Genomic DNA, 12,678 nt, shown 5'->3' on the forward strand with positions numbered 1-12,678 from the left:
CCTCACACATGCTAGATAAGCACTCTACCACTGAGCTACAACTTAAGACCCCTTTTTACTTTCTTTCTTTCTTCTTTTTTTTTCTGTGGTGCTAGGGATCAAATCTAGGGCCTTGTACACACAAGGCAAGCATTCTACCAACTGAGCTATATCCCCAGCCTAATTTTTAATGCTATTATAAATGCTCACTGCTATTTTTAATTTCAGTTTCTGTTTGTCTGGAATAAAATATGTATTAATCAAAACTGAACTTGCAGGCTGGGGTTGTAGCTCAGTGATAGAGCACTTGCCTGGCATGTGTAAGGCACTGGGTTCAATCCTCAGCAATACATAAAAGAGTAAATAATAAAATACAGGTATTGTATCCATCTACAACTGAAAAAAAAATTAACTGTACTTGCATATGTGAGGAATGGCTGTGCCATGGGAAGGGATGCTTGGAAGAATTTTAGCAACTCATTCATACCATAAATCCCATGCATGCTCTCCTAAAGCCATTTTAAATAAATAGTATGACTAATGACAAATGAATGTTATGAATAATAAACTCATTTCATAATCATATGAATAGTTGAATTTTCCCCAATATTTTCTAAAGACTAAATAAAAGGTTCATTAGGAAGCTTTGCAAAAGAACAACTAAGTAAAAACTCATGGAACTGCAACACAAATGAATCCTAAAAACAAGCTTCCTCACATCCTCCCCACTCCCACCTACATCATCTCCCTAATCTCTTCTTATGTGAAAATGTTAGAGCAGTGGCTGATTCAGAGAATGTCTGTTATTTGCAGGATGAAAAATAATTTGCATAATATGAAGTTCTAGGGCCACCAACATTTTTTCCCTTAAAATACTTAAAAACTGCTTTCTTGCCTCCTGGAATTTTGTGTTGCAGAGAAAAATGAGGTCACACTATTTTACACTCATCAGGTTGGTTAGCACTCCAAGCCTTGGAATATCAGGTATTGGAGATTAAAAGTGATGGATGTGAGTATCAAGAGGTATGTTCAATTTGGAGGGCAATGGGCATTCTATGATAAAGCTGGAGATGACAGGACCTTCAAACCAGTACATCCACTCCCAGGTATATACCTCAGAGAAATTCTTATGCGTGTACAAGAACAGTCACAGAAACATTGATTCCAAGAGAAAAACTGAAAATGATCTAAATTTAACTATTAACATGAAAATAAAGAAACAAATGGAAAATAATCATGCAAAGACTGAGCTGCAAATAATATAGACTACAGCTACATCTATCCACAAAGAAAAATATCATAAACATAATGTTGAACAAATAAAGCAAATTGCAGAAGATTACAAATAACATGTTACCCTTTATGTAAAAATTAAAAACAAGCAAAGCAATGCCATGTTTTGTTGAGGGATATGTACACACTTAGTCTAAATAGAGACTTCATGGGAAAAGTAAACTCTGAATTCAAACTAGTGGTTCTCTTTAGAGAGCTAGAACAGGGATGTCACTGGGTGACAGGAGAGATTGTCCACTGGATGGGTAAATTTTTATTAAGGAGAAGGGGAGTTCACAGCTGTTTATTTTGTCTATCTTCATATGGGATTGGACCATATGAAATGGCCTATATTTGACTGTTTTGTCCTACAAAAAAATGGCAGATTCACATAGTTAATTGATAACATTTTTATTTCAGTGCTAGGAAAATTGTGGAAAAGAAATATAAATGTAGCATACTACTTGGTTCTGCTGTGACCAATGCTGATACGATCCTAACAACATAAAGATGTTATTGATTTTCACCTTTCGGAATCCACTTACAGATAAAACACAAAAGATGTGTCTACACAACAGTGTATGATCTCCTCAGCTTTGACATGTAAAGATCAAAGTGAAGGCATCATATGTGGAAGGGGGACAAGTAAGAGAGGTGGTGACAAGCTCAAGTACAGTGATCCTCGCCTCACGTGACAGAGAATGAGAGATATGGCAAGAGTTATGAGATATTTAATTACATAACACAAAAGTACAAAGGAAGCCCATAGAAAGAGTTTTAAAATGAATAACAGAAATTAGAAATGGAGAAAGGGAAGGAGGGGTAATATAAGTAAGTCTAAACTTTATAGTAATGCCTTTAATTAGTAAATCAAAATATGAAACTATAAACATATTAATTGACAAGGAATAAACCTCCAGAACAACTAAAACCAAGACATATGTCAGGTTTAGAAAAGCTAAGGTAGGGACTTTGCTCTCCACTGTCTTTTTTACACTAAGTGAATTTTCAGTCAGTCACATGTTATATTAATACAATTTGAATGGGAAGTATGATGTGTCCTCACCTGCCTCTGCCCCTTCAAATTGCTTTCTCTGAAGAGATGTAAAAAAAGGTGGCAGATAGACACTGGGGGACCCTCTGCCCTGAAACTTCCCAATATAGAATAAGGGGAGGGATGGGGTCAGAGGATGCTTTCAGAAAGGGCAGGGAAGTCAGATCCTGAACTAGCCTGGAATAGGTCTCTCAGAATTAAGAATAATAGGCTGGAGACTCTTGGTGGACAGAAGGTTTGAGAGTAGCCAGAGGTCCCCTATGTAATTGGGGCAGGGGTGAGAGTTTCCCTCCCAGCCCAGGGGTGTGACAGCCTGTCACGTTTTTGAGAGCTAGGGTTTCCTTCCGAGTTCAACAATTGCCCTCACCACCCGGCAGCTGACCCCATCCAGTCTGTCATATCAGAACACATCTTCAGCAAGGGTTGCCAGGGCCACCCATGCATCCTAACAGCTCCCACTTTGACCACCAGCATCCCAAGCACTCTATATATGCCACAGCTCACTTGCACCTGAAGGTAGGTAGTATCTTTATCTCCTTTTCACAATGGAAGAAACAGGCTCAATGGTATGCTTCCCCAAGATCACACAGCCAGAAAGGAGAAGAACCAGGATTTGAGCATAGGCCTGCTGACTTCAGGGTCCTGCCTTTAAGGGGTCTCCTCTTTGACATCTGCAGATTGGGTCAGCCTGGAGCAAGGTGGATGCTTCACTCACTAGCTTCTCTCTTTTCTGTAGGTCCGTGCCCTGGTGGCTGACTTTTCCATTATTTTCTCCATCCTGATGTTCTGTGGAATCGATGCCTGTTTTGGCCTGGAAACCCCCAAGCTGCACGTGCCCAATGTCATCAAGGTTTGCCCCTTGCCCCTAATCCAGGCAATTGCCCTGCCTGCCCATGAGCTATAGTCCTCCTCTACGCTCAACATTCTTCTCTCATCCAAGTCACCCTGTAGGTTCTCAGTGTACACTCTACCACTTTCTGCACAGCCTCCCAGGGGCAGTCCTTTGAGAGGTGGGTGAGGACATATTTAGAATGAAATCTTGCTGTGTACCCTAAGGAGTAGGGAAGGTGCTAGAATCCACACTCCAGTCCAGCTGAAGCCTTTTGACTTCTATGTAAGGGTTTCCAATTTCCTCACCTATGACAGTCTACAAGCTGGGCCAACTGGAATCTACTGAAAATGACCCCTTGTAACAGTGATTCTCAAAGTGTGATCCCTGGACTAGTGTCACATTGTCACCTGGGAACTTGTTCTTGGTGAGTCTGTACTCCCAGCACTCCCAAGGTGGGAGGACTGCTTGAGGTCAGGAATTCCAGACTAGGTTGGGCTAGTGAGTCCCTACCTAGAGAAATGAAGGAAGGAAGGGAGGGAGGGAGGAAGAAAGGAAGGAAAAAAGGAAGAGAGGGGAAGAAGGGAAGAAGGAAAGAAATGAAAATTCTCATATTCTTATTCCCATCTCAGAAGTATGGAATCTGAAAGTCTTGTAGACTTGTAGAACCCAGCAATTTGTGTTTTAACCGGCACTTTAGGTGATTCTGAACATGTTCAAAATTCAAAACCACTGCTTCAGAAATTACCCATTAGTCCATAGTTGGTGCCATTTGTTTGTGGCTAAGCTCAAGCCCTGTTCCCTCACAAATGCACCTGCCATCTAAGCAAGGTAGGAAGTCCAGGTTCTAGAATGTTCCTCAGCCTTTGAGGCCTTGATGTTCATGATATTATTTCAGGGTTTTACTGAGTAGCTTAAGCACATCTCATACAACTCACGCTGGCTCTTCAAAATAAAAGTAGCCCTTCCTTTTAAATATAAAAATATTATAAACGTCAGCTTCTGCAATAGTTAACCCCTTTGTCCCCCTTATCAGTCTGAGTTGATGTTGATATTTTGTTTTGAAGTATTGGGGATGGAACCCAGGCCCTCAATGTTTGGTAGGCAAGTGTTCCACCACTGAGCTACATCTCCAGCTCCCAGTGTTTGTTGTTTTACAGACAATTCTATCATGCACTGAACCCAGAATGCTTTAATCTTGCCTCTTGGACCTCATTTCAATTAGAACCTCTTTTGCAATTAGTGACTGCATATTCAGCTGCCTTCTGATCTTTATTTCTGTTTCCCAATCAATCCTAGGGCAATCACAGAAAATTATCCCATTAATTCTGTAGACCCCACCTGTATTCATGCCACTTCCCATAGCTATGTGCCTCTGTGATCTATTTAAAGTTGCAGGTGCCTAATGTCCTTAAGGGAAAAATATTGTACTTAAAAAGTTCTCCCAGTTGGGGAAAAAGTGAGGTGGTAGGAAAGGGGCCAGCAGGCAAGCGCCTGGCAAGAGAGAGAGGAAAGGGCCCTCTTCATTTGCTCTGCTCAGCCCACACGGCCTGACCGAGGCTGGTTCGTGGCCCCCTTTGGGAAGAACCCGTGGTGGGTGTACCTGGCGAGCATCCTGCCCGCCCTACTGGTGACCATCCTGATCTTCATGGACCAGCAGATCACAGCTGTCATTGTTAACCGGAAGGAGAACAAGCTGAAGGTAAGGCTATCCTTTGCCAGAAACAAAGTTAGAAGAATTAAAGGAGGGAAAGGCTTCTTTCAATACTTTGAGCAGAAGACAAGTTCCCACTTGATGTGTTGTGAGGGTGGGTGGGGGTGGGGTGACTTCTAGCAGGGCCGGATGATTTTGAGGACCAGGATCAAGCCCAGGCTGGGCCCCTGCATACAGAACCCTTGCCTCTTCCAAAGTGACCTTCCAACTCTATACCTCCTGAGAGTGAATTTAGGAGTCTAAGCAGATGCTGACAGGAGGACAAGCCTGAAGTCAGAAGGCAGCCTCCTTGGTCCCTGAAACTCCCCTCTCTCCATGCCTCTTGTTCCAAGAAGACTTGGGCTACTCTCTCCTTGACCCCAATGTAGACCAATCGAGGGTCCCAGCTGGGGCATCTCATTCAGGAACTGCAGATACTGTGGCCACTGGGTGGAACCTCTCTCCCCGGGGACCCAAACCTAGGACTTTTCCAAGCCAGAACATCCCTCTCCTTCATTACCTATGTCCCTTACTTGGTTCACCCTTTCAGACAAGGTGGCAACTAAAGCCACCTTTGAGGGAAGTGAGACCTGAACCCCTCTAAAGTTCTTACAGAGAGCACCTCAGAGTGGTAGCCCCTCAGAGTGCACTCTGGAAGGCAGGGGAGCCTTTGACTGTGTTCCACAAAATGGCTGCTCTGAGGAGAAACAGGCTCCCAGAAGCTTCTCCCATCCTACCACCTGTGCAGAAGGCTGCTGGCTACCATCTGGACCTCTTCTGGGTGGGCATCCTCATGGCCCTGTGCTCCTTCACGGGGCTCCCCTGGTATGTGGCTGCCACAGTCATCTCCATTGCCCACATCGACAGCCTCAAGATGGAGACGGAGACCAGCGCCCCTGGGGAGCAGCCCCAGTTCCTGGGAGTCAGGTAGGAGGAGGTCAGAGCCTGGATCACCTAAACAGGAGTGGCCCATCTAGGGAAGGGGAAGGCAGCTCTTCTTACCATTAAGGAATCTAGGGACAAAGGGCCCCTGCTCTGACAGCCCAGGAACTAGGGACAGAAGTGATATTGGAAGGGAGGGAAGAAGGGAGATGAAAATTTATTTCTAAATGGTACTTTTTAAGAAAAAAGTTAAGACTATTAAGAAATAGTCTCCAAGTAGCACATGCACATGCACGCACACATGCACGCACACATACAAATATGCCTACACACACATGAACTCCAAGGATTCACCTCATAGGCCATGATAGAACCTCTTCCTGTCCTTCCCTTTTCTTTTCTTCAAGACCCTCCAGGCCCCTGGGTCTCCTATTTTACAATGCTTTATATTCTTCCAGAAAGCTTTCCTGGGACCACTACTATCCTCTACACCTGGTCCTGACATGTTCTTTCCCTTGCTCCTCATGTCATGCCCCACGCCAGGTCCCCAAGCTGTTTTGGGCTGGGAATCACATCTGCCCTATAGGACCCCTGAGGCTTACACCAAATCCTGGCATTCTCCTAATGGAAGTTTCTCCCTACTGCCTTGGGATATGTAGGCTACCTGGTCTGCCCTGAGAGAGGCTTCTCTGCCTCATGTAGGGCTCAGGACTAGACAGGACACTGTCCCCTTCCCGTCTCCTGAGCTCCTGGTCTAAGATATCTTCCCCAGAGTCCAGGGCTCCAACCTGGGCTATGCTAGTGCCTGGGCACTCAGGAAAACCTACCTGCCTCAACCTCTGACATCTCCTCCACTGGCAGCCAGGCCCCCTTCTCCAGCATCAGTCATGCCCTGCCAAAGTGGGATCTTACTACCCAAAAGCAAGGTAATCAGCACTTTTTATTACAACAATCTCCCAATGTAGGTGTCATTATTATCTCTATTCTACTGGCTCAAGGTATCATGGTCTTGTCTGATATCCCACAATGAGTAAATGGCAGAGCCAAGATTCAATGGAAGTCCATCAGGATCAAGCACCCAGCTATTAGGCACTGTACTGAACAAGTTCCTTGATGCCCCTGAAAAATGCCCTGGCCTCCTTCAGGGGCATCCCGTCTTCTCTGTGTAGGGCAGCTGGGCCTTAGGCTAAAAGGCAGAGCCTGATGCAGAAGCCATGGCCTTGGACACAAGTTTGAGGGCCCACAAAGAGGCAGGAGGCTGGGAATGGTCACTGGGTATCTCTGGATCTCCCCTGACTCTGCTCTTCTCCACCAGGGAACAAAGAGTGACTGGGATCATCGTCTTCATCCTGACAGGGACCTCTGTTTTCCTGGCTCCCGTCCTGAAGGTGAGGCTCTGCATCCCAGCCAGGGCCCCGTCACACCTGAAAAGACAGAGCAGAGGACTTAGGCATGGGGAGTGTCCCTACACAATCCAGATATCACTGGCCTACCGGTCCCTAAAAAGGCAGGATTTTCAGTAGGCTAAAGTGATATTTCAGAGCCATTGTCATTGTTCTCTGTAAAGTGGTATCATCTGTGATCATCACCCATCCTCTCTGCTCTCTCACAGCCGCCCACACTCTCACCTTCCCAGAGGACACTGTCCCTTGGGAAAATTCTGCCAAGTTCTGTCCCTGCTTAGATCAGGAATCACCCAAGCTCACTGGAGGCCTTCTTGCTCACCCATTTTCTGAAGTTTAAACCTCTGGGGGGAGAACTCTTAAACTGTTCTCCAGGCCTATTCTCTGCTCCTCTGATTTGAATTTGTCCAGCTCCTAAGTGACTTTTTCCCACACAGTTGGAAGATTCTCTTGCTCATGTCCCACTGGACCAGCTGGAAGAGACTAACTACAACAGGGGGACATTGAGCCAGAATGGTCACTTTCCAGTCAGGACTAGGGTGTTCCCACCAGTTCTCTCAACTGCAGCCAGTCACCTATCAATGGCCCTTTCCCTCAATAAGTGCACACATAAGACTTTCATTGCTGAATTAAGGTTACCTGTAATTGCTCCAATCTTTGTGGTTCTTTTCCCTCTCTGAATGTCTTAAAACAGCTCATTTTGGGCTTGACCTTATTAAAAGACAAAGACTAGACAACCATGATGCTAATTGATTCATTTAGTATAAAAAATATTTCTGGCTTGAGAATCAGTGGCACACCTGAGCAATTGGTTTAAGGTTGGGGGTTTTAAAGAAATGTTTTCATTGTGTAGGAGACAGGTTACACACAGATGGTTTCGTTTATTTAAGAGTGTATTTTAAATGGCCAGAGAATGCTGACTTTTGTGGAAAGGGCTCAAAAGAACCATCATGCGTATCATTCCTGATACTGCCTGACAAGCATTTGTGTAAAAAATAATTTTAACCTAAAAACAGCATACTTTAGTGGCCAAAAGTTCCTAGAAACACTTTGCACATAGCACCTCCGGCTATCTTTGCAGACTCAGACTTCAGGCAGTCCCAGGCAGGCTGCCCCAGCTGCTGAGCATGTTCATTGATTCAGTCATTGCACACGAGCTTTTGATGCATAGCTGAATAGAAACAAAGCAGTTAGAAAATTCCACTGTGGTTTCCTTCCTTTTGTTCCTTTTACAACATGATGGATTCTTTCATGAACACATTTCTCATATTCTGTGTATACATTTTCTAGGCCTTTACACTCACACTTTTGACCTCTGATTTTAGTATAAATTATTGCTTTTGTTCTAATGTTGTATATCTTCTTAATGTAGGTCACATGCTGACGTAGTATAATTAAAATAATTGAAATGAGGGCTGTGGGGTATAACTCAGTAGTAGAGCACTTACCTAGCTAGCATGCAGGAAGTCCTGGGCTTGATTCTCGGCCCTATAGGAAAAAAAGAAAAGAACAAAAAAAAAAAAAGAAGAAGAAGAAGAGAAAGGAAAATAGTTCTGTGCATAAAATTTGCATTGCCAAAGCCTTTGGTGTGGTCATCCTTTAAATGATGTACAGTCACATTGCTCCCTCTTGGGTGACATTTTGAGCAATAATAGAAATCCCTTTTGCTACAATTCTTGGGCCAAATGTTGTAACTCTTTCAGGCTGTGTACTGTATTTCTCTATAAATGTATGCACCTTGTAAAATACATTGTTTAAAGAGTAAATGTTATTGTTCTGACAGTCAAGGAAAAGTTTGCAAGGTTCCATATGGCTCCAAGTGCTTTGATACTATCTTTGCATTCAATCAAAGCACAAAAGAGTTTGAAAATCTACCCACCAGTATTCTTCCAGAATAAGAGTACCAAAAAAAAAAAAAAAAGATCAATACACTTGATTTACCCAACGTTTAATCTATTTGGCAAATTTTGTAGTAGAACTGACCTGTCTAGAGTTTCAAATTAATCATAAGATTTAGGATTTCTGATTCAATTTTATTAAGGTATGTACTTTTTTATAAAGCTAGGCTTTCAAAACTGTTAGCTAACTAACTAAAGCATAATTACTAACTGACATCAGTACTAAACACTGGATTCATTTTATATTTAAGAAAAGAAGTTTGGTGTAGCTGTTCAAGAAAAATATAATTCGTCAAGATGTGAGATCCTAGACTCTATTTAGGAGCCTCTCTCTCTGCCCCTTCCCCCTCTCGTTCTGTATCAATGAATGGTTGTGTTGATATTAGACAATAATGTTTATTGTTAGAGGATCAGTGATATTCTTTAGGCCTTCCATCACTGATTTGTAAATATTTCATTATCTTGTCAAACAAAGCTTCAGAAGGAGGAAGTGAGCATGTATTTGATGGGTGATGTAAATTACTTAACATATTGAGCAAATTTCCCAGTCCACCCCAAGGCTATGAAGTTTTGTTTTGTTCACACCTTCCCATGGCTTTTTGAGACCGAGGATTTCTGCATTCCGCCTCAGAGGAACTCCTATGATGCCTTAAAACTCTCTTATGGACCCCATGTTATTCTCCTGGTCCCTGTCTAACATTACAGAGGAAAGTTCTGACATCCTTATGATTGTAGTACTGTGATGATTGTTGATCTAAAGCTGACACTAGAGGTAACTTTCTGCCACTTTTTAGTTTCATTAATGTTTGAAAAGGGCCTTTTCCTGGAGAGTCAAGGAAGATTTGTGCTGATGAATACAGAATTCTAGATCACAGCCCTATCACTGGTAGGATTACAATGTTATAGGCATTTGAGATTTTCTGGGAAAGCTGCAAATGACAAGACAATTTCCTTGACTTGAAAATGAGGTAACTTTTTATCAGTCACTGATGACTACAATTATTTAAGACTTAATCCAGTTTGTTTTCACACTTAGTAGAGTAAAAAGGGAAATTGTAAGTGAACTTGAGTTTGTGTTGCTACAGATGATAGCTAAGTTTTTAAATTTAAGTGTTTATTTCTCTCTCAATTGCCTCCACACTTTGAGGGTGATTAGGACAGTGATTCCTTAAAATTTTTACCTTATCTCATAATTTGGCAAAAATCTTATAAACTATGTGTTAATGAAATGATGGAAGGGTCACATATTTCCTTTTATTTTGGGGGGGGGGGGGGTACTGGGGATTGAACCCAGGGCACTTTACCACCAAGCTACCTTACCAGGTCTTGCTAAATTGCTTAGGGCCTTGCTAAATTGCTGAGACTGGCCTCAAACTTACAATCTTCCTGCTTCAGCCTCCTGAGTCACTGAGATTATGGCTGTGTGCCACTGGCATATATTTCCTTTTTTAACCTTTAGTTCAAATGTCTTGGATTGTTTATAGCATGTAGGTCCAAAGTGTGCTTTGTATGCAAACAAATATATAAATTATCCTAAAATAGAAGTTATTTACTTGTCTGGATTCATTAACATTCTTAAATGGCATCTACAAGTTGAGCAGCCCTTGTTAGCATCATACTTTGTGATCACCAAAGAGTTCTACCACAACCCAGAGCAAGGCAGGACAGCCTTTGTTCACAGTGGCAAGAATTGGGTACAGCTAAAGGAGAGGATAAAAATAGCAGAAATACAGCTTGGACAGAGGTGAAGAAATGCCTCAAAAAGTTTTTAAAAGCCATATGTGGTGGTGCACATCTATAATCCCAGTGACTTGGGAGGCTGAAGCAGGAGGATCACAAGTTTGAAGCCAACCTCAGCAACTTAGCAAGGCCCTGCCTCAAAATAAAAAATAAAAAAGCTGGGGATGCAGCTCAGTGGTAGAGTGCCTCTGGGTTCAATCCCCAGTACTAAAAAAAAAAAAAAAAAAACATGAGTTTTAAAGATTTGAAATGCTGGGGACAGGATTGTGGCTCAGTTGTAGAACACTTGCCTAGCATGCATGAGGCACTGGGTTTGATCCCTGATACCACATAAAAAATAATAATAATAATAAAATATTTTCTAGTTGTGTCCATCTACAACTGGAAAATATTTTTTTAAAAAGATTTTTAAAAAAATAAAAAATAAAATAAAAAATAAAAAAAAGATTTGAAATGATGATGGTAGTGCAGTATGAATTACATGAATCTACTTTTGAAAAAGAAAACAACTGCTGATGTGTGTGCTTGGAAGAGTACACACCAAACTCCTAGTGTTAGTTGATGATTAGTGGTTTTTATGTTACTAACACATTTGTTGGTCCCCCTGGAATATAGAACTTAAAGGGGTCTTTTTTCCATTCAATGTCACAAAGCAAGTAACTAGACTGACTTGAGCATCCGTGGCCCGAGCTTTTATTTGGTGACTAAAGAATGGAGAAGTGGGTTCCCAGCTCACATTTGACTTAACTTACTTAGAGTTGACAAGCTGGGTATAGAGCAGCAGAAATGAGGGGAGGGAATAGGTTAATGAAGGGAAGGAATATTCATGTAATTTCCTGCAACAGGTGGAGACTTCTACAAATTCAGATGCACTCTCCTTTTTGATCTACTGTTTCTGGACACTGTGTGGCCAGTGAGCGTGTCTTTAGCATGGAAACTAGATTTTAATGAAGCTGGAGGTCAGCTGTTACTCTGGCAAACATTTTAGATCCAACTGGTTTTGGCTAGCCTACCTGAAGAGGAACTTTTGGTGTTCAGACATCCTGTCATCAAAGGGTGAGGTAGAGATTTAGTAGGCAGTACCCTGGGCAACAGTTTACATACTTCTGTCTTGCTTCTTTTTTTGTGATTGTGTATGATATGAGATTTTTGATAAGTGGCCTTGGTACTTCCTATGATTTAGGTCAACTCACCAAAGGTCCCTGGCCCCCTGCAGGCCCAGCAGCTTTAGGGGCCCTCAGCTAAGGCTGAAAGTGGAAGGGGCTGGCAGGAATAAGCAGTTTGTGGAGCTTTCCCACTTTCTAGAAATGTCTTCAGCCAGACCACAGGGCTCCCATGGGGCTGGGAGAAGGGCCAGATGTGAAGAACAGCAGCATGCTGTGCATCCCCACCTGCACCCACACTCTGGTTCCAGATCTTCTCTCAGACACCCTCAGTTCCTCCAAATATACACCTCCTTGGCTGCCTCCACGGTTGGCAGACACATTTGTCCAGAACAAGGAGACCAAGGACCCATCCCAGGCAGAAGTTCAATCCAAAATTCTGCTCTCATTTCAGTACATCCCCATGCCTGTGCTGTATGGAGTCTTCCTCTACATGGGTGTGGCCTCCCTGAATGGCATCCAGGTAAGGCCCTCCCCTCCCCACCTGAAGTCAGCACTCCCTAGTGTCACCAAGACCCCAAATTCTTACTCTCCTGGTTCAGTGAAAGAATAATAGCAATATTCTATGAGAAGCAAAATAATTATATGAGGCACTTTACAGGTGTCATTTAATCTATATAATTAGGTCCTTTGATCCCAATCTCACAGAGGGGGAGACTGCCACTCATAACTCAAAACCTGGGTCAAACCAACTCCAAAGAGCACTTCACTGTACCTCTCTCTTCTCTTCCCTAAGACAACTCCACAGAAGAAAGTTTTTTGCTT

General features: G+C 42.8%; 1 protein-coding gene across 3 annotated transcripts in view; it reads left to right on the plus strand.

Annotated features, from left to right (window-relative positions):
- The window catches only part of SLC4A5 (solute carrier family 4 member 5), a 128,162-nt gene that overhangs the window by 103,998 nt on the left and 11,486 nt on the right, over positions 1-12,678 (plus strand). For all 3 annotated transcript variants that reach the window (XM_081264446.1, XM_081264444.1, XM_081264445.1), the window contains 5 exons: positions 3,042-3,155; positions 4,675-4,836; positions 5,576-5,754; positions 7,025-7,097; positions 12,308-12,376. In XM_081264446.1, the coding sequence (XP_081120572.1) occupies positions 3,042-3,155; positions 4,675-4,836; positions 5,576-5,754; positions 7,025-7,097; positions 12,308-12,376 (597 nt within the window). The remainder of the gene's footprint in view (positions 1-3,041; positions 3,156-4,674; positions 4,837-5,575; positions 5,755-7,024; positions 7,098-12,307; positions 12,377-12,678) is intronic.

Source organism: Spermophilus citellus (assembly GCF_964194105.1).
Source record: "Spermophilus citellus genome assembly, chromosome: 13".
NCBI lineage: Eukaryota > Metazoa > Chordata > Mammalia > Rodentia > Sciuridae > Spermophilus > Spermophilus citellus.